This window comes from Bombina bombina, chromosome 3, assembly GCF_027579735.1.
Source record: "Bombina bombina isolate aBomBom1 chromosome 3, aBomBom1.pri, whole genome shotgun sequence".
Lineage (NCBI taxonomy): Eukaryota > Metazoa > Chordata > Amphibia > Anura > Bombinatoridae > Bombina > Bombina bombina.
Genome location: NC_069501.1, coordinates 482,428,179 through 482,451,189, shown reverse-complemented (window position 1 = coordinate 482,451,189; position 23,011 = coordinate 482,428,179). Strand labels below are relative to the sequence as shown.

Below are 23,011 nucleotides of genomic sequence, written 5' to 3'. Positions count from 1 at the left end.
TTTTCTAGATTTAATGAATATTGTAAAACAATAGATAGTATGTACAAGTGTACTTTATGGCATGTATGTTTATTTGCAATTTACCAATAAAGTTTGGATTAAAAAAAATATATTTAATTGAAAATATTAAAAAATTTTCAAACTATCAAAAAGCTGGAAATTTGTGCGGTCTTAGTTAAAGGGGCATGATACTCAAAAAATGTCTCTGTTCCATCTAAAAAAAGAGTATTTCAAAATCTATTACTACACTGTTATTTTTTATTTTTACTGGAAAAATGGATATTCCTCTGCTAATTATTCTTAACATGTTTAACTAATAATCTTTCATATATGTGATAAAAAATGTAAGTACAATGTCCCTTTAAATTTAAAGTAAATTACATTTATTTTACACTATTAAAAAACACAGGGTGACATTTGTATTTTTATGAACTGTATTGTTATATTTGAAATATTTTTGAGTTGAAATGCACTGGCAGTAATGTTTGCAACAATGTATAACAATGCTACAAACATTAAAGAGACAGTCTAGGCCAAAATAAACTTTCATGATTCAGATAGAGCATGTAATTTTAAACAATTTTCTAATTTACTTTTATCACCAATTTTGCTTTGTTCTCTTGGTATTCTTAGTTGAAAGCTTAACCTAGGAGGTTCATATGCTAATTTCTTAGACCTTGAAGGCCACCTCTTTTCAGAATGCATTTTAACCGGTTTTCACCACTAGAGGGTGTTAGTTCACATATTTCATATAGATAACACTGTGCTCGTGCACGTGAAGTTATCTGGGAGCAGGCATTGATTGGGTAGACTGCAAGTCTGTCAAAAGAACTGAAATAAAGGGGCAGTTTTCAGAGGCTTAGATACAAGATAATCACAGAGGTTAAAAGTATATTATTATAACTGTGTTGGTTATGCAAAACTGGGGAATGGGTAATAAAGGGATTATCTTTCTTTTAAAACAATAAAAATTCTGGTGTAGACTGTCCCTTTAAACATTGCTACAAAACACTTGCTTGCGAAAAGCAAAAGCAATATTTAAACACACACACACACACACATATATATATATATATATATATATATATATATACACATAAGTAAAAACATAGGCAAAGGCACTCACCGTTGTTGTTACTTAAGTGTATATCGCCTACACGGAGCACCCCGTAAGCTGTTTATTACTCTGTTTTGCTGCTGTTGTATGCCAACCCCTGCTTGCTTTTATATATATATATATATATATATATATATATATATATATATATACATACCATAAAATGTTAATTACTTTACTGCCCCATTAATGATTGGTAATGAATAATGTAATAGAAAAACAATCATATATCTGATAATATTTCTCAGGGGACATGAAACACAATCTTTTTTTTTTTTCAGGAATCAAATACAACATATAATTTTAAACAACTTTCAAATTTACTTAATTCCCTTAATATCCTTTGTTGAAGGAGCAGCAATGCACTTCTGGGAGATAACTTATCACATCTAGCCAGCCAATCCAAAGGGACAAATGTGTGTAGGCACCAATCACCAACTAGCTCCCACTAGTGTAGAATATGTGCATATTCTTTTTCAACAATGAATACCAAGAGAACAAAGTACATTTGCATACATAAGTGTCTTAAAATTACATGCTCTATCTGAATCATGCATGATTAATTTTGAGTTTCCTATCCCTTTAAGAAAACAAATGAAACAGTAGCTAAATTATCATGTATATGTTCACTCTCAGACGTTTTTCTTTTTCAAAAACACTGTCTGACAAGTCATTAATAACATTTATAGTGCATTCCATTTGCTATGTACCTAATCATCAAACATATTACCTGCGTATTTGCTTGAGAATATAGTCTCTAGAGATATACTTGATGTTTTCATCCACCACAGAGCGAACCCCATCTTCCTCGGTCATCTGTTTCTCCAGCCACTCAACAACATCCTTATTGTTATCCCACAAATATGCCTGTAATCACAGGGTTAGACATTATTGTCCAATGTAAACGTATTTCATGAGAGAGTAGCTATCAAACGGTACCAGATCAGTCATTGTAATAATCTGAATTCATTTAGTCCAACACTAATTATTAAAAATAAACATTTAGCAAAATGGATTCCTATTCTGTGCATTTAGTGTTAGGTAGCTACACAAGACATATGTTGCTTTATCAGAAAATCCTGCACGTTCAAGAGATACCATATGATCATAGTTATTCATCAAAACAGAAAATGCTAACATATATTATACAAAAAAAAGTGATTTTAATTAAAGTTTTATAAAGTGCTTGGCAAAAAAAGCAAGTACTTTTATAAGCTTTTTTTTTTTTTTAAATAGTTTTTATTCAGGTTCACATGTAGGCATACAAACAAATATTATTGGTAAGTGATAGAACAAACAAAACAACATTTTACAATGTACATCCAAAATAAACATTCAAGGGCAGCTTGTTCCTATGGTGACTGAGGCGCTTAATACAAACTATATTAGCCTAATAGTCTGTATACCCCCCTGATAACACATGAGGTCACTCTTGGACCTCTTAGGCTTGCGGAGAGTGTAACACTATGGGGGCTATCTGAAGTAAAAGGAGACCACTTATGGGTCCCAGTTGGTGAACCTCATTTTTTTTTTTAATATATAAATAAAACTTTATATGACAAAAATAGCAAGAATGTATATATATATATGACCAACAGTGAAATGTATCAAATGTATAATTATACGAAATTGGTGGGTTTTCAACACAGATAGTCAGCACATTTGAATACAATCTGCCACAGAGCATGTGTATCATGCTAGATAATGAGGAAACTAACTATATAGCTGTGTGGGAGCCAGGGGAGACGTAGCAGGGTTTAGCCTATATACAGTACCTATGAGAATGTAGAGGGTCTTGGATCTTGTTAATATAGATAGTGAGGTGATGAGCATGAGATTTTGGGGGTAAAAGTTGGTGCATCTGTTAGAGTGATAGCGTGACTAAGTGACAAAGTTAAAAAGCCTTTGTTGAATGACTAAGGATGATTGCCACATAAATTATATAACATTCATGAACCCCTACGTCCACCATAAAAAGGATACAGGCAAGGGTAGTTGTTGTTAGCGGTTAGCCTCCTTTTCAGCAATACATAAATAAGATGACTAGATGGAGCCGTACACCAGAGCCACATTTACATATGGGAGGAAAATGAGCTGTTTTCAACTGTAAACATAAACCTAATAAACACTTTCAGCGTATCTAGGTGGCCAAGCAAAGAGATATAATTTTTGATCTATACCATGAAGTGCTAACTAAACACATATCCAATACAAACTAAGCTCCTAGGCACATGTTAGAGAGTCTGCATAGCTGCAAATGTTCCGGTACTATAGGAGCTGGGAAGAGCCCCCCATTCATCTCTATAAGGCATGTAAGTACTTGGGGGACTAACCCACACCGATTCTCCATGTTGTGCCCCCAGGGTCAAAGAGCTGGAACAAATTCCCATCCTGCTTGTTTAAGTCTGAGGCTCCGGAACTCGAGTTCCCTCTATTCATAGTGCGCCCAAAGTGAGCCAGAAGGGGCCCAACACCGAGGCGCCAAAAGAGCTTGGGAATTATCTGCTGAGATGTCGGGGTAGGAGTCTCCGCAGTCTGTGTCCCTATCTCGGTAATGGGGTGCAGAGATCTCCCAAGGTACTGGGTGCTTACCCACTTTGGTTTCCGCAGCGGTAACACTGTTGATGACTTCTCATGTCTGGCAGCCGCCGGGTATTGGCTTGTAGCCAGCGATCTGTACCTCTCGCCCAAGGTCTGTGTGCGACCCACAGGCTGTTCTGGCCGCAAAGGTATAGTGCACAAGTGAGTGGGGGCATTATCCTCGTGGTGAAGGGCTGCTGTAGTTGTCGTCTTTGACAAAGTGCTCAATGCTGGTGCAACTGTCGGTCCCTCTTCTAACTCGGTCTCTCTTAGTAAACCTGGTTTATGTAGAGGCCCCGGGGAAATCGGCAGCTCCAGTATTCGGCACAGTTCCAGCTCTAGTTCTTCAAAGTGAGATTTGAGGAGAGATTGCATCTCATATTCCCACCGGTCCACAGCACTCATTATAGCTTCCATGCCACGTCTCCACCAACTATCAGTCCGTAGCTTTCCGGATTGCTTAACTTTAATGTCTGTACACGAAGTGGCAGTCTGCAACAGCTTTGGTAGCACAAAGTGTGCATTTATTATCCTACCAGAGGATATCGTAACCCCGGGGTTCAGGGGGGGGGGTAATATAACGGCAGCCCCAGACCTACTCTCCAAGACCTATACAGGGTCCACCCCTGATCCACACGCTGCTGTGTAGCTACAGAAATGGCCTCCTGTCCTGAAAATAGGCCTTAAGTGTAGCTGACTCAAGGAACATAGGCTAAAAGTCCGTCAAAATATCCACTCCTAGTGCACATCAGTTCTCTTTAACAAATTTCTGCTTCAGGTCAGGAAATATCGAAGTTTAGCTATAGTTAGCTTATAAAAAGAGATTCAGGCTCAGAGAGCTTCACTGAGACGTGTCTTGCCGCAATGAGTGCAGGCTCCGCCCCCCCTTTTATAAGCTTTATGATGGTTTACTATTCTACATGCAGCGCTAGATTATTTTTCTAAAACACAAAAATATATTTTGTGTAGATGCTTTCCAATAAAAAAATTAAAATAAATAAAAAGCTATATAAACAGCTGTTGACAATGTAAGCGCCCATCATTGTATGTAAAAAAAATCATTATCCCAACAAATTGTCCTACTTCACCCTAACTGGATACCTCATTTAAAAATAAGATATAATTTCTGTAAAAAAAACCCCAAAGAAAGTTCCAAATGTTAATTTTTACAGTAAACATCTTGATATAAACCTGTTAATTGCACTACCAGAATTGATGTTTTCCGTGACACATATATTGTACGGATGAGGACCACGTCTTGTCATGCACACTTAATGCTAGATACATGTTATAAGCATAGTATTTAGGCTAATCCTTGCTTCCCTTTAGTCATTAGTGCCGCCATTTTGAAATCTTACTTTCATTGCTTTACAGTGCTGACGTGAGTGCACATGTGTAGCAACTCATCTTCAAACACCTGCAGTAAAGCCTAGTTTTAAAAAATGGTGGTACCCATAATTAGAGGGAGGTACATCAAATGTATTTAGGTTTCCTTTAAGGACAAAGCAATGATGAAATTAGACTCATATTATCATGACAACTCCAAAACTGGAAATATGGCTATAGAAATGTGTCCTTGTGCTGCCTTCAGACTGTTCTGCAGATATTCCTACACCATCCATCTGAAGCAAGAAATTACTTACGCCTAGATTTAGAGTTCTGTGTTAGCCGTCAAAACCAGCGTTAGGGGCTCCTAACGCTGGTTTTGGCTGCCCGCTGGTATTTAGAGTCAGTCAGGAAAGGGTCTAATGCTCACTTTGCAGCCGCGACTTTTCCATACCGCAGATCCCCCTACGCCATTTGCGTATCCTATCTTTTCAATGGGATCGTTCTAACGCTGGTATTTAGAGTCTTGGCTGAAGTGAGCGTTAGAAATCTAACGAAAAGACTCCAGCCGCAGAGAAAAGCCAGGAGTTAAGAGCTTTCTGGGCTAACGCCGGTTCATAAAGCTCTTAACTACTGTGCTCTAAAGTACACTAACACCCATGAACTACCTATGTACCCCTAAACCAAGGCCCCCTCACATCGCCGCCACTCTAATACATTTTTTTAACCCCTAATCTGCCGACCGCACACCGCCGCAACCTACGTTATCCCTATGTACCCCTAATCTGCTGCCCCTAACACCGCCGACCCCTATATTATATTTATTAACCCCTAATCTGCCGCCCCCAACGTCGCCACCACCTACCTACAATTATTAACCCCTAATCTGCCAACCGGACCTCACCGCTACTATAATAAAGTTAATAACCCCTAATCCGCCTCACTAACCCTATAATAAATAGTATTAACCCCTAATCTGCCCTCCCTAACATCACCGACACCTAACTTCAAGTATTAACCCCTAATCTGCCGACCGGACCTCACCGCTACTCTAATAAATTTATTAACCCCTAAAGCTAAGTCTAACCCTAACACTAACACCCCCCTAAATTAAATATAATTTTTATCTAACGAAATAAAATAAATCTTATTAAATAAATTATTCCTATTTAAAGCTAAATACTTACCTGTAAAATAAACCCTAATATAGCTACAATATAAATTATAATTATATTGTAGATATTTTAGGATTAATATTTATTTTACATGCAACTTTGTATTTATTTTAACCAGGTACAATAGCTATCTATTAAATAGTTAATAACTATTTAATAGCTACCTAGTTAAAATAATTATAAAATTACCTGTAAAATAAATCCTAACCTAAGTTACAATTAAACCTAACACTACACTATCAATAAATTAATTACATACAAATAAATACAATTAAATAAACTAACTAAAGTACAAAAAATAAAAAAAGAACTAAGTTACAAAAAATAAAAAAATAATTTACAAACATTATAAAAATATTACAACAATTTTAAGCTAATTACACCTACTCTAAGCCCCCTAATAAAATAACAAAGCCCCCCAAAATAAAAAAAATGCCCTACCCTATTCTAAAATAAAAATAGAAAAGCTCTTTTACCTTACCAGCCCTTAAAAGGGCCTTTTGCGGGGCATGCCCCAAAGAATTCTGCTCTTTTGCCTGTAAAAAAAAAAACATACAATACCCCCCCCAACATTATACAACCCACCACCCACATACCCCTAATCTAACCCAAACCCCCCTTAAATAAACCTAACACTAAGCCCCTGAAGATCTCCCTACCTTATCTTCACCACGCCGGGTATCACCGATCCGTCCAGAAGAGGCTCTGAAATCTTCATCCAAGCCCAAGCGGGGGCTGAAGAGGTCCATCATCCGGCTGAAGAGGTCCACCATCTGGCTGAAGAGGTCCATCATCGAGCTGAAGAGGTCCATCATCTGGCTGAAGTCTTGATCCAAGCGGGGGCTGAAGAGATCCATCATCCGGCTAAGGTCTTCTATCAAGCGGCATCTTCAATCTTTTTTCTTCCGGATCCATCTTCATCCCGCCGACACGGAACATCCATCCTGGCCGACGACTTCCCGACGAATGACGGTTCCTTTAAATGACGTCATCCAAGATGGCGTCCCTCGAATTCCGATTGGCTGATAGGATTCTATCAGCCAATCGGAATTAAGGTAGGAAAATTCTGATTGGCTGATGGAAGAAAGAAGATTGAAGATGCCGCTTGATAGAAGACTTCAGCCGGATGATGGATCTCTTCAGCCCCCGCTTGGATCAAGACTTCAGCCGGATGATGGACCTCTTCAGCCGGATGATGGACCTCTTCAGCCGGATGATGGACCTCTTCAGCCCGATGATGGACCTCTTCAGCCCGATGATGGACCTCTTCAGCCCGATGATGGACCTCTTCAGCCCGATGATGGACCTCTTCAGCCCAATGATGGACCTCTTCAGCCCGATGATGGACCTCTTCAGCCCGATGATGGACCTCTTCAGCCCGATGATGGACCTCTTCAGCCCCCGCTTGGGCTTGGATGAAGATTTCGGAGCCTCTTCTGGACGGGGCTTAGTGTTAGGTTTATTTAAAGGGGGTTTGGGTTAGATTAGGGGTATGTGGGTGGTGGGTTGTAATGTTGGGGGGGGGTTTGTATGTTTTTTTTTTACAGGCAAAAGAGCTGAATTCTTTGGGGCATGCCCCGCAAAAGGCCCTTTTAAGGGCTGGTAAGGTAAAAGAGCTTTTCTATTTTTATTTTAGAATAGGGTAGGGCATTTTTTTATTTTGGGGGGCTTTGTTATTTTATTAGGGGGCTTAGAATAGGTGTAATTAGCTTAAAATTGTTGTAATATTTTTATAATGTTTGTAAATTATTTTTTTATTTTTTGTAACTTAGCTCTTTTTTTTTTGTACTTTAGTTAGTTTATTTAATTGTATTTATTTGTAGGTATTTGTATGTAATTAATTTATTGATAGTGTAGTGTTAGGTTTAATTGTAACTTAGGTAAGGATTCATTTTACAGGTAATTTTGTAATTATTTTAACTAGGTAGCTATTAAATAGTTATTAACTTTTTAATAGCTATTGTACCTGGTTAAAATAAATACAAAGTTACCTGTAAAATAAATATTAATCCTAAAATAGCTACAATATAATTATAATTTATATTGTAGCTATATTAGGGTTTATTTTACAGGTAAATATTTAGCTTTAAATAGGAATAATTTATTTAATAAGAGTTAATTTATTTCGTTAGATAAAAATTATATTTAACTTAGGGGGGTGTTAGTGTTAGGGTTAGACTTAGCTTTAGGGGTTAATACATTTATTAGAGTAGCGGTGAGGTCCGGTCGGCAGATTAGGGGTTAATACTTGAAGTTAGGTGTCGGTGATGTTAGGGAGGGCAGATTAGAGGTTAATACTATTTATTATAGGGTTATTGAGGCGGGAGTGAGGCTAATTAGGGGTTAATAACTTTATTGTAGTAGCGGTGAGGTCCGGTCGGCAGATTAGGGGTTAATAATTGTAGGTAGGTGGCGGAGACGTTGGGGGCGGCAGATTAGGGGTTAATAAATATAATATAGGGGGCGGCGGTGTTAGGGGCAGCAGATTAGGGGTACATAGGGATAATGTAGGTTGCGGCGGTATACGGAGCAGCAGATTAGGGGTTAATAATATTATGCAGGGGTCAGCGATAGCGGGGGTGGCAGATTAGGGGTTAATAAGTGTAAGATTAGGGGTGTTTAGACTCGGGGTACATGTTAGGGTGTTAGGTGCAGACTTAGGAAGTGTTTTCCCATAGGAAACAATGGGGCTGCGTTAGGAGCTGAACGATGCTTTTTTGCAGGTGTTAGGTTTTTTCCAAGCTCAAACGGCACCATTGTTTCCTATGGGGGAATCGTGCACGAGCACGTTTTTTAAGCTGGCCGCGTCCGTAAGCACCGCTGGTATTTAGAGTTGCTGTTGCGGTAAATTATGCTCTACGCTCCCTTTTTGGAGCCTAATGCAGCCCTTCTGTGAACTCTAAATATCAGCGGTATTTAAAAGGTGCGGGGGGAAAAAACACACGTAGCTAACGCACCCCTTTGGCCGCAGAACTCTAAATCTAGCGGTTAGTTTTTAAGATAAATTATACTTCAGGTTTTGTCCATTGTAAAATGTGTGCTACCCCCACAATCAAATTTGCCATCAGGTTTTGAGAAGGTAACTCCTCAAATTATATGCGTTGTGAGAGTACGATCTGCAATGGAAGAATGACCAAAGCTACTTCCTTGCTGCTTTTTGCTGTAGGAAACCATTGACATAACAGAACCCAAATCTCTAACAATTTAGAGCATGCAATTTTTTTATCACTATACTGTTTAGTTTTATAAAGTAATGGGTGCAGCCATATTGTAACCTAGGTTTTTCCACTTATATTTTTCTTCTGCTGAGGACAATTAAATACAGATATGAGGCAATAAAATAAGAGTGTACAAACAAGGCTGTGTAAAATGTATGATTGTTAAAGGGACATGAAACACATTTTTTTTCTTTTATGATTCAGATAAAACATACATTTTTAAACAACTTTCCATTATACTTTTATTCTCAATTTTGCTTCAATCTCTTGGTATCCTTTACTGAATGAGCAGCAATGCACTACTGGGAAGTAGCTGAACACATCGGTAAGCCAATGACAAAAGGCATACATGTGCAGCCACCAATCAGCAGTTAGCTCACAGCTCCTGAGCCTACCTATGTTTGTTTGTCAATAAAGGATACCAAGAAATAGAAGCAAATTAGACAAAAGTAGTAAAATTGGAAAGTTGTTTCAAAATTGTGTGCTCTATTTGAATCATGAAAGAGAAATTGTGGGTTTTGTGTCCCTTTAAACTATTTATCTAACAGGGGCCTAGATTTGGAGTTTTGTCGGTAATGACCCGCGTAGCTAACGCCGGCTTTTTTCTGGCCGCACCATAAAAATAACTCTGGTATTGAGAGTCCACATAAAGGCTGCGTTAGGCTCCAAAAAAGGAGCGTAGAGCATATTTAACGCAGCTTTAACTCTCGATACCAGAGTTGCTTACGGAAGCGGCCAGCCTCAAAAACGTGCTCGTGCACGATTCCCCCATAGGAAACAATGGAGCTGTTTGAGCTGAAAAAAACCTAACACCTGCAAAAAAGCCGCGTTCAGCTCCTAACGTAGCCCCATTGTTTGCTATGCGGAAACACTTCCTACGTCTGCACCTAACACTCTAACATGTACCCCGAGTCTAAACACCCCTAACCTTACACTTATTAACCCCTATTCTGCCGCCCCCGCTATCGCTGACCCCTGCATATTATTATTAACCCCTAATCTGCAGCTCCGTAAACCGCCGCTACTTACATTATCCCTATGTACCCCTAATCTGCTGCCCTAACATCGCCGACCCCTATATTATATTTATTCACCCCTAATCTGCCCCCCCCCACAACGTCGCCTCCACCTGCCTACACTTATTAACCCCTAATCTGCCGACCGGACCGCACCGCTATTATTATAAAGTTATTAACCCCTAATCCGCCTCACTAACCCTATAATAAATAGTATTAACCCCTAATCTGCCCTCCCTAATATCGCCGACACCTAACTTCAAACATTAACCCCTAATCTGCCGACTGGAGCTCACCGCTATTCTAATAAACACTAACACCCCCCTAAATTAAATATAATTTAAATCTAACGAAATTAATTAACTCTTATTAAATAAATTATTCCTATTTAAAGCTAAATACTTACCTGTAAAATAAATCCTAATATAGCTACAATATAAATTATAATTATATTATAGCTATTTTAGGATTAATATTTATTTTACAGGTAACTTTGTATTTATTTTAACCAGGTACAATAGCTATTAAATAGTTAAGAACTATTTAATAGCTAAAATAGTTAAAATAATTACAAAATTACCTGTAAAATAAATCCTAACCTAAGTTACAATTAAACCTAACACTACACTATCAATACATTAATTAAATAAACTACCTACAATTACCTACAATTAACCTAACACTACACTATCAATAAATTAATTAAATACAATTCCTACAAATAAATACAATTAAATAAACTTGCTAAAGTACAAAAAATAAAAAAGAACGAAGTTACAAAAAATAAAAAAATATTTACAAACATAAGAAAAATATTACAACAATTTTAAACTAATTACACCTACTCTAAGCCCCCTAATAAAATAACAAAGCCCCCCAAAATAAAAAAATGCCCTACCCTATTCTAAATTACTAAAGTTCAAAGCTCTTTTACCTTACCAGCCCTGAACAGGGCCCTTTGCGGGGCATGCCCCAAGAAGTTCAGCTCTTTTGCCTGTAAAAAAAAACATACAATACCCAAGCCCCCCAACATTACAACCCACCACCCACATACCCCTAATCTAACCCAAACCCCTGTTCCGATCAGCCAATAGAATGCGAGCTCAATCTGATTGGCTGATTGGATCAGCCAATCGGATTGAACTTGATTCTGATTGGCTGACTCCATCAGCCAATCAGAATATTCCTACCTTAATTCCGATTGGCTGATAGAATCCTATCAGCCAATCGGAATTCGAGGGACGCCATCTTGGATGACGTCATTTAAAGGAACCGTCATTCGTCGTTCAGTCGTCGGCCAGGATGGATGTTCCGCGTCGGAGGTCTTCAGGATCCTGCCGCTCCGCTCCGGATGGATGACCATAGAAGATCCCGCTTGGATGAAGACTTCAATCGGATGGAAGACCTCTTCTGCCCCGCTTGGATGAAGACTTCAGCCGGATCATGGACCTCTTCAGCCCCCCGCTTGGGCTTGGATCAGGACATCGAGGAGCTCTTCTGGACAGATCGGTGAACCCGGTGAGGTGAAGACAAGGTAGGAAGATCTTCAGGGGCTTAGTGTTAGGTTTATTTAAGGGGTGTTTGGGTTAGATTAGGGGTATGTGGGTGGTGGGTTGTAATGTTGGGGGGCTTGGGTATTGTATGTTTTTTTTTTACAGGCAAAAGAGATGAACTTCTTGGGGCATGCCCCGCAAAGGGCCCTTTTCACGGCTGGTAAGGTAAAAGAGCTTTGAACTTTAGTAATTTAGAATAGGGTAGGGCATTTTTTTTATTTTGGGGGGCTTTGTTATTTTATTAGGGGGCTTAGAGTAGGTGTAATTAGTTTAAAATTGTTGTAATATTTTTCTTATGTTTGTAAATATTTTTTTATTTTTTGTAACTTAGTTCTTTTTTATTTTTTGTACTTTAGCCAGTTTATTTAATTGTATTTATTTGTAGGAATTGTATTTAATTAATTTATTGATAGTGTAGTGTTAGTTTAATTGTAGGTAATTGTAGGTAGTTTATTTAATTAATTTATTGATAGTGTAGTGTTAGGTTTAATTGTAACTTAGGTTATGATTTATTTTACAGGTTAATTTTATGATTATTTTAATTATTTTAGCTATTAAATAGTTCGTAACTATTTAATAGCTATTGTACCTGGTTAAAATAAACACAAAGTTACCTGTAAAATAAATATTAATCCTAAAATAGCTATAATATAATTATAATTTATATTGTAGCTATATTAGGATTTATTTTACAGGTAAGTATTTAGCTTTAAATAGGAATAATTTATTTAATAAGAGTTAATTTATTTCGTTAGATTTAAATTATATTTAACTTAGGGGGGTGTTAGTGTTAGGGTTAGACTTAGCTTTAGGGGTTAATACATTTATTAGAATAGCGGTGAGCTCCAGTCGGCAGATTAGGGGTTAATGTTTGAAGTTAGGTGTCGGCGATGTTAGGGAGGGCAGATTAGGGGTTAATACTATTTATTATAGGGTTAGTGAGGCGGATTAGGGGTTAATAACTTTATAATAATAGTGGTGCGGTCCGCTCGGCAGATTAGGGGTTAATAAGTGTAGGCAGGTGGAGGCGACGTTGAGGGGGGCAGATTAGGGGTTAATAAATATAATATAGGGGTCGGCGGTGTTAGGGGCAGCAGATTAGGGGTACATAAGTATAACGTAGGTGGCGGTCGGCAGATTAGGGGTTGAAAAAATGTAATTGAGTGTCGGCGATGTGGGGGGACCTCGGTTTAGGGGTACATAGGTAGTTTATGGGTGTTAGTGTACTTTAGAGTACAGTAGTTAAGAGCTTTATAAACCGGCGTTAGCCCAGAAAGCTCTTAACTACTGACTTTTTTCTGCGGCTGGAGTTTTGTCGTTAGATTTCTAACGCTCACTTCAGACACGACTCTAAATACCGGAGTTAGAAAAATCCCATTGAAAAGATAGGATACGCAATTTACGTAAGGGGATCTGCGGTATGGAAAAGTCGCAGCTGAAAAGTGAGCGTTAGACCCTATTTTGAGTGACTCCAAATACCGGAGGTAGCCTAAAACCAGCGTTAGGAGCCTCTAACGCTGGTTTTCACGGCTAACGCCAAACTCCAAATCTAGGCCAGGGTTTCTACAGAGCCTTGTTTGCACAGTCCCATTTATTGCCTGTTTTCTATGTGTCCCTCCTAATTGTCTCCAGCAGGAGAGATAAGGAAGAAAACCTAGGTTACAACTTGGCAGCACCAATTACTTTATAGAAAAAAAAGAGTTTTTTTTAAACAAAAAGAGTTAAATTGCATGAAAGGGGGACAAAATAAATAATGAACATATTTTTTTTTAAAATTACTACACATAATTAAACATTTTATAGTACAATCTCAAACTATTTGATGTCCCTTTAATGTATTTGGACCCTAGATGCTATTGGCAGAAATGGTCACTAATGAATCTAAAGAAAATTTAAAGTGATAAAATACTGAATTTAGAATATTATCCTGTTTTCAGAGCACCTATAAATATATCCCAATCTCCAATCTTCCTCTGAAACCACATTTTTTTGTGTAGTTTCAAAATAAACACATCATAGCACTAAATATTTCGCTCCTACTTGTTATCTGCATAAAGTGTGAGAAGGTACAAAATGGCTAAAAAAGAAATGGGCATTTTATTTATTATTATTTTTTTGTTTGACTTTTTTTTGCAAGTTTACAGCGCTGCGGAATCTGTTGGCGCTCTACAAATAACCAATAATAATAATAAAGAATCTAAATTATTGGTGTGATTGGCTCAGCAAGGAGAGGGTTAAACGACATTGATGCTCCAAAACACATTAACCCCTTATAGATGGTAGAGAAAAAAAAAAAAGATGCCACTAGTATATAACAGATCTAGACACAACAGGGAAAAGATATGCAATTTCATCTTTAGTCTTCCTCTGAACATATTTAACTGCGGCTACTCACTAGGCCTTTGCATTAATTCGTATTCGCCATTCGTTTTACAGATGAATGCCGCATATGACCGCAGGCAGCCACATACAACACCTTTATTAGTGTAAAAGTGCAACAAATATCTGTGCGAATTCTGATATTTTGCACAAATAAATCCAGAGCTGAATGCTGCTGCCATATTTAGCACTTCTTTGTAAAAGAAACGCAGAATACAAATGATTGCACATACTTACTATAATATCATTTAGGGTTAAAGAATGGGCAATAAATTAAAAAGCACAATTTTCTCTATAATTTGCTGTGAATGAGTTAAGAAGAAGGCTATTAAATTCTTAGTGGTGAAGGCTGGATACTTTTATAGTGTCTTGCCCCATAAAATGAAGCATTCTGGGTATTTGTTCCTCTGCCTTTCATCTTCCCGGATAGATGGCTACATTATCATTTAAGAGTGTTTAAAACCTAATAGTTCTTCTTCTACTCCTCATATTCTTTACAAATCATTTAGAAATCAGTTTGTTTTTGTCTCCCACAAAGCTAAGTTACCACCATTAGCACTCATTCATATTTATGTAATTTGGTCTGGGTAATTAAACACGGAGCTTGTGATTTAAAGGCACAATCCTTCTCAGTTATTGCGGAAGAAAAACAAGTATAAACTAAACAACAATGGGTTTTAATGCATGTTATATTAGTTGGGCACATAAAGAAAACATTTTAGAGAATTTGACTCCGCAGGAGAAAATTGGCTGTGAGACCCAAAATGCAAGAAGAACGCAGATTCAAATTAAGATAGATGCCATATATAAATACTGTAGATAGACAACATATTAAGAAAATTGATTATCTTTTTTATATTCCCAAGGCATCTGTTTATATAAAACAAATGTTTGAATTTCCTAGTTTTCAAACTACACCCCACTGGGCTGAAATAAAAAAAAATTAAAAAAAATACTACGCTCTTAAAATAGTTGATAGACATAATTTAGTAAAGCTATATTTGTGATAGAAAAACATAGAACAATGACAATATTACATTAATTACAATAGAGTAAAAAAGGCTTTTACATAATTTAATGACAAAAAAAAAAGATATAAAAATGACCTAAATGCTACTTGCTAGGTAGCAGAATTCACATTTCGCATAATTAGTAAATAAATTATTATTGAGATAAAACAAGCAATGGTTGGACTTTTTTGTGAATATGATAAATGAATAAATGAAGCTGTAGGCTGCAGTTATATATAAAATAAAAAAATGGCTTACTAAGCTTTCGATCTCAATAAAAAAAATGTTTAAAACTTGCTTATTTAACCCCCTTGGACTAGAGTGTTTTGTGCAAATTTTTACCCAAATACCAGAAAATTTATAAAAAAAATTGCAATTACTCAGATTAAAGAGAAATATTGACTGTTTTATTTTTTTATTTACCTAGGAAAATGATCTATATTTGGCATAAATAGAGCTTTTTAGTGGATGATGGTTTCAACTATCTATTCAGTTATTATTTATTAAGTTTAGTTATTATCATTGAGAAATGAATGTGAAGTTAAAAAACAAAAAAAAAATTGAAAAAAAAATCTAACAATTTATTTTCACATTCAATAAAAACCTGTAGCTTAACAACTGTAAAAAAAATAAAATAAATACATTATAATTTGTTTATTGGCATTTCCTGAGTCAGCAAAGACCAAGCATATAGAATTATTAGTTTTGATAGTATAAAGTCTGTAACTACAGCCATGTAAATCATGTTCTAAAATGTAAATATTGTATTGCAGTGATTGTTATGCAAGGAGCCACTATTATTTGTTCCTTGCCTCTTCCTTAAAATGACATAATACTCATATGATAAATCACTTGCAGCATAACTGTGACATGAAAATATCACCTGAACAAAAAAAATAAATAGCCAATCAGCGTCAGCAGATTTCATAGTAATCTTCCTTAATCGTAATAGGAAAATAACATGACTGTGCCTGCACATGCCAGATGCGCACACTCCCTTGCAAGTCCTGGGACAGACATCCTGATTGGCTGCTTAAAGTCTCTCTACAGAGAGGTGTGAAATTTTGAGGTAAAATATCTTCATTTTTTACATAGAGATGTTCAGGTCATATTTTCTAGTCAGCTTTTTACAACTATGCACTGTACACCAGCATTTTAAACACAGTACTTGCTTAGAGAGCCTTAGGTGCTTGTACTATCTGATAATGACTCAATTTGTTAATTAATGAGGCCCCATTTGTGCTCTGAGCAGCTGCAGTATTTAAAAATACTGGTGCACTGAGAATATCTATCTATGCTTCACATGCACAGTCGGAGAAATATGTTAACGCTAAAAGATTGATAACTTTTACTAGAAGCATTTTAACCAGTGCATGTATACTGTAAATATGTTTCTATTCAAAAATGTAATTTATCTATGTGCATTTTTTTTTTTTTTTTACCGGAATGTCCCTTTAAGATCATCTGGCCCTGAAATTGAACTACCGATTACAAATAGTTAAACATATTTGGTTATTCCTATCTTATGACCCAGTGTTCTAACCGTTTTATATGCAGTATATATCCGTGCTGTAGACTAATGCAGGATTATCTCCTAGACTGTTTTTAAATTCCAAAACGGAAATATATTCCACACGGCACTCCCTTAGATTAAAAGAAAGCGTCAGTAAGGCGCAAAACGCATCAGTTGATGTCACACCTCTAGCCCGGCTGACCGCTTAGTTTGTGACTCTTGACTTATAAATGGAATTCAAATAAAGTATTGGTTTTTAATCTAGGGCAGTACCAGGTGGCGTGTATTTTTATTGTGTAATTCAAATTGGTCCAGGAGGTAAAAACTTTACTGACTACTGAAGGAAGACCAATTATTGTGATGCATGTCTCTCGGGATACAATAGAAAACTTGGCGTTTGGGGAGCGAAGACACTTTTTTTTTTTTTAGTACATTTTTTTTCTCTTTCCTAAGGACTAACATTAGTCAACTACATAGCAAAGGAATTATTCTGGTATATTGCCAGGTTCTTAATACTTTATTATATCATTAAGTGATGTGGTACACTGGTACCTAAAAATCAAAAATAAAATTCCTTCTTTCTTGTTCAATTACCAATGTGTCTAGTACTGTTGTACTTAAAGGGATAGAAACGTCAAAAATGAAATGTGTATAGGTGCAATTCAATTTGAAATAGAAGCTTTTTTTGCAATATTAGCACAAATGCTTCTATTAAAAGTTATAGCTGTGAAGATTGTGCCACCACAAGCGCTCTAATCAGGCATGGTGTTTGAATACAGGCGTATTCAAACACCATGTCTGATTAGAGCGCTTGTTGTGGCGTGTATTGCTTCTGCGAAGATATAATTTGTGTCATACAAGTGTTTGAATACTGATCACAAGCATATGTGCGTATGCCACAGAAAAGCAGTAATAACGTTTACTAGTAGCATTTTTTCTAATGAAAGGGTATTGCAATAATGTTTTTATTTCAACTGGAAATGCACCCATCTTTCTATCCCTTTAAACAATCTATTAAAAAATAAATGGTTTAAAAAAAAAAAGAAAGTAATATTTTAGGATATGGGAATAAGAATGCTATGGCCATCCATACAAAAATAAAGGCGTTTTAAGAGGTGGATGTTACAGCCATAATATACATACAATTTATTATTTTATATTATCATCTCAAAGTGTTTAACCCCTTGAGTGCTAATGACGGCTCAGAGCCATCATTAGCACTCAACTACTTTATTCCAATCTAGGGGCCCCCACCAGCTCCTACCCCGGCGATCAGGCCTGCATAGTGACAGGCATCGCCGGAGCTTCCCGTTACGTGCGGTGACGTCACGTGCAATGACGTGATGACGTCACCGTGCAACTTTATTTAAAATTGTCCATACAAAGTATAGGGAAAGGGGGCATGCTGCTTAGAAACCTGTATCTCAGGGATCTAAGCAGCTACAGACCCCAAAGACCTACCATTGGAAAGGTAATCGCCCCTAACCTTTCCAATGGTATAAGTCTTGGGGATCTGGGGGGAAAAATAAAAAAGTTTAAAAAAAAGTTTTTTTTAAAATAGTAAAAAACAGAAAAATATAGAATTCAGCTTAGCACTCAAAGGGTTAAAGAGACACTGAACCAGAATTGTTTCTTTCATGATTCATGTAGAGCATGACATTTTAAGCAACTTTCTAATTTACTCCTATTATCAATTTTTTTTCATTCTCTTGCTAGCACCATGGATAGCGCTTGCTTATTGGAGGCTTACATTTACCCACCAATAAGCAAGCATAACCCAGGTTCTCAACCAAAAATGGGCCGGCTCCTGTGCATCACATTCCTGCTTTTTAAATAAAGATAGCAAGAGAATGAAGAATAATTGATAATAGGAGTAAATTAGAAAGTTGCTTAAAATTGCATGCTCTATCTGAATCATGAAAGCAAACATTTGGGTTTAGTGTCCCTTTAAGAATTGTACCAAAAATATTTAAGTAACATTAAACATTTTGAGATAGTAATATAAAATAATACTTTGTATATATAAAAAAACTCTGCAATATACTTTCATTATTTATTTTGTCTGCTTTTCCTGTAATTCCTTTCTGAAATTGAGAGCTTTTCAGTTCCTGTTAGAAGTGCAGAACATTGTTATATTCCACTGTTATATTCATTTATGGTGGGCAACCTAAATTAGATATTTTTAAAATCAATTTTCTATTTCACAAATCTATTAAAACTACTTGTTTTTATGTCCACAAAACCGTTTGAGTGTTATTGTCACTTTGATATCCCTTTAAATATTGTTGTAGTTCATTGATAACACAGTTTTTACCATTGCTTCAAACACCATAGATGCAGATTTGATTTACACATCTGAAATCCTGAAGGCAAGAAGACTAAACAGCAGAAAAGCGCTATATAACTGATGATGCGGTAGGTACCTTTTAAGAAAGCTGATCTCGTTCCCAAAGAGTATTCATTTTATTAATGCCAGAGGAAAACACTGTTTATACCAACTTGCAAATCCACCTCAACTAGGAAAAATATTTGTGCCAAGATTTGCATGCGATGCTTAACCATTCATATAGCCCAAATTCCTTAGTGAGCAGTTGTGATTAACTACATCATAATACTATTGCAAGGCAGAAAAGTGTTGTCTAGGGAGCTTTGCATACATTATCCAGCTTTTGCCGATATGCGATATAAAATAAGGGCACCAGTTTTCAGCTGAAGAATAGATAGCGATTTTCTTTAACACAGACCTCGAGCCAGTAAATGCCACTGTTATTTGTGTAATCATTTTTTCTTAAAGGGACAGTGATATTTTTTTAAATAGTATTTAGAATTTATGCATTAGCAAATATCCTCATGTAAAACAAGGGTTTTAAAGCATCTAAACTATTTTGTTAACACAATTTGCATTGAACTGCAGCCGGGGAAGTCTCTTTTGATGTGGGCTGATATTAATGGACTACTAATGTTTAGAATGTCGCAGGGTCAGTATTCTGGATCGTTTATGATACATTCTTGTGCTTCTGAAAGCAGTGGAAAACCCTGAGAGTTATATTTCAGGAACAGTGGGCAAAAACGTATTTAATAGGGAACTAGTCCAGTTTGGTGTTTCATGTTGTTTTAATTATTTATTTTTATATATACTACAAAATATACGTAGGGGAAAATATACATTTTGTTAAGTAATTTGCAATTTGTACTGTGTGTTTTTAAAATCTTTTATTCTCCTGGTTGCTCAAGAAGTATACAACACATTGCATATCAATATATTGCAGTCCTCTTTGACAATCAAGGGGTAAAATAAAAAAAAAATCATAGAAGAAAGGGAGACTTTAAAACCTATCTGTAATTTATAGCTGTATGTAACATATAAATATAATTTAATACAGGACTAAAACTGTGCATATTTTGTGCTACTACTTATATTTACGTATCTTTGTTTATCACCGAAAGCATCACTGACGGTTTCAAACTCTGGATTCTTCTATGCCAAATAATATGTTGTTGTTGTATTTTGTATACATAAACTAAACTTGGTTTTATTTGGCAGCTATGCAAATTTACTGAAGTCTAATAAAAGATATGGTATTGCAAATTTTCTGGGTTGGTTTTATAATAACTTTTTGAAAATACAGAAAAAAAAAATAAGCACACACATTTTTTTTCATTTATTTCATGGTGTTGAGAGTCCATGAGCCATTACTCATGGAAATTACTCTTCTCTACCACTAGAAGGAGGCAAAGAGTCCCAAACCCCAAGAGCTCTATAAAACCCCTCCCACCTCACACATAACTCAGTCTAACATATAGCCAAGCAAGTGAGGTAAGAAGAAAAAGGAATAAGAGCCAAAAAAGCAGAGTCTCACCACCATGAAAGAAATGAATTTATCAGGTAAGCATAAATTATGTTTTCTTTCATACAGGTGGTGAGAGTCCACAATCTTTTACTCCTGGGAAACTAAAACCCCAGCTGTGGAGTCCATGAGTAATAACATAAAGGGAAGGATTTAAAACAGCTTTTGTCACTGAGAAAATAAATCCCAAAGAAAATTCTTTTTTTTATATATAATGCACTTAAAAAACAGGCATAACCCTTAAAGGGACACTGAACCCAAATTTTTTCTTTCATGATTCAGATAGAGCATGTAATCGTAAGCAACTTTCTAATTTACTTCTATTATCAGTTTTTCTTCATTCTCTTGCAATCTTTATTTGAAAAGAAGGCATCTCAGCAAAGGAGCCAGCAAATTGTGGGTTCAGAACCATGGACAGCACTTGTTTAAAGGTGCTGTCCAATCAGCAAGGACAACCCAGGTTGTTCACCTAAAATGGGCCGGCATCTAAACTTACATTCTTGAATTTCAAATAAACATACCAAGAAAATGAAGACAATTTGATAAAAGGAGTTAATTAGAAAGTTGCTTAAAATTGCATGCTCTATCTGAATCACAAAATACATTTTTTGACTACAGTGTCCTTTAAACTGAGACAACTGCCTGAAGAACCTTTCTACCAAAGGTTGCTTCAGAGGAAGCAAAACCATCAAAATGGTAGAATTTAGTGAAAAGTATGCAAAGAAGACCAAGTAGCTGCCTTGCAAATTTGATCAACTGAAGCCTCATTTCTAAAAAGCCCAAGAAGTGGTAAATGACCTAGTAGAATGAGCTGACCTACCTCCAAATAAGCTCAGTGAATTAAAACGTTTTCACCAAGAGGGTAAATAAATAGCAGAAGCTTTCTGAACTTTCCTAGGTACAGAAAAAAAGAACGAACAAACTATAAGTTTGTCAGAAATCTTTAGTAGCATCAACCAGTGGCGGCTCGTGGGTTATTCAAATGGGGGTTCACAATACATAAATTGTGAAAACTAAATTTTCATTTAAGACGTAACGTAAAGGTTAAAATACGTTTCTGTTTGTACATACTAGTAAAAAAAAAAAGCAATGGAACTAAATGAAAAAACAACAAGCACTCATACGTAGAAAAACTAACATTTGACTTTCTACAAAGGAAGATTCTACTACACAAGTGCTTACTAATTTACTTCAAAAGGTAAACGTTCAAAGGGAATGTTGATTACTCAAGTGCAAGTTTTGTAATTTAAGTCAATCCGCCTGTTTTTTTTTTTGAGGCAAATAAATCAATAATATTTTCGTTAAATTTAGGTATGTCCTTTATCATTTTCACATGTGGTGTGCGTGGAGGAGGAGGAGCCTCATCAGTGACATGACGGCTGGGTCTCACTCGCATACTAAAAGCTGTTCGATTAGCAAAGTTATGGGTTTGGTTATGGGTGGTGCAGCAGGCACTTAGAAAAAAGTGCAAAGGGCTTTTTGCCTTGTCTAAAATCTATCGCACATGTGGTGCGATAGAAGTAAAAACAGCAATTTTTTTTTAAACAAAACTGCATTGGGTGCTGAATATTGCACAGAGTTCTAGAACATTGATTGGCAACCTGACCTCCCGAGGTTCCCTGTGTGCTGTCAGAGAATCCTAAACAGCACCCCAACCTAAAAGACTCTCTCTGCTCTGTTAGAGAAAGACTGATAGGCACTGAGTCTACTAATAAACTTAGGAAAGTAACCCTAGTCTAACGACCCAAAGAACTGTTTGGAAAATTGATCCTCCAACCATGCTTTTGAAGAAACAACAAGAGTTGGTTGGTGAGAGATTCTGCTACAGGAAAAGACGGAGCTTGAACCAAGATATTGTCCAGGAAGAAAATACTGCAATACCCTGAGCTATTATTACAGACAAAATTGCACCCAGGACCTTGGTAAATATTCTTGGAGCTGTAGCCAGACCAAATGGAAGAGCAACACACTGAAAATGCTTGACCAGAAAAGCAAACCTCAGAAACTAGTAATGTTCTCTAAGAATTGGAACATGAATGTAAGCATCCTTTAAATCTATTGTAAACATAAACTGACCTTGCTGAACAAAAGGCAGAATAGTCCTGATAGTTTCCATGCTGAAAGTTGGAGTTCATACAAACTTTTCAGAGTCCTCAAATCCAGAACTTGTCTGAAAGTGCATTCCTTCTTTGGAACAATGAAGTGATTTGAATAAAAAATCCCATCCCCTGTTCCTGCAAAGGAACTGGAACAATCACTCTCATATTTTCCAGATC

At 36.4% G+C, this 23,011-nt stretch overlaps 1 protein-coding gene across 1 annotated transcript in view; it reads right to left on the bottom strand.

Annotated features, from left to right (window-relative positions):
• ACACA (acetyl-CoA carboxylase alpha) overlaps window positions 1–23,011 on the bottom strand; it is a 1,007,059-nt gene that overhangs the window by 20,425 nt on the left and 963,623 nt on the right. Inside the window, exon 55 of the mRNA XM_053706820.1 lies at window positions 1,848–1,984. Coding sequence (XP_053562795.1) covers window positions 1,848–1,984 — 137 coding nt within the window. The remainder of the gene's footprint in view (window positions 1–1,847; window positions 1,985–23,011) is intronic.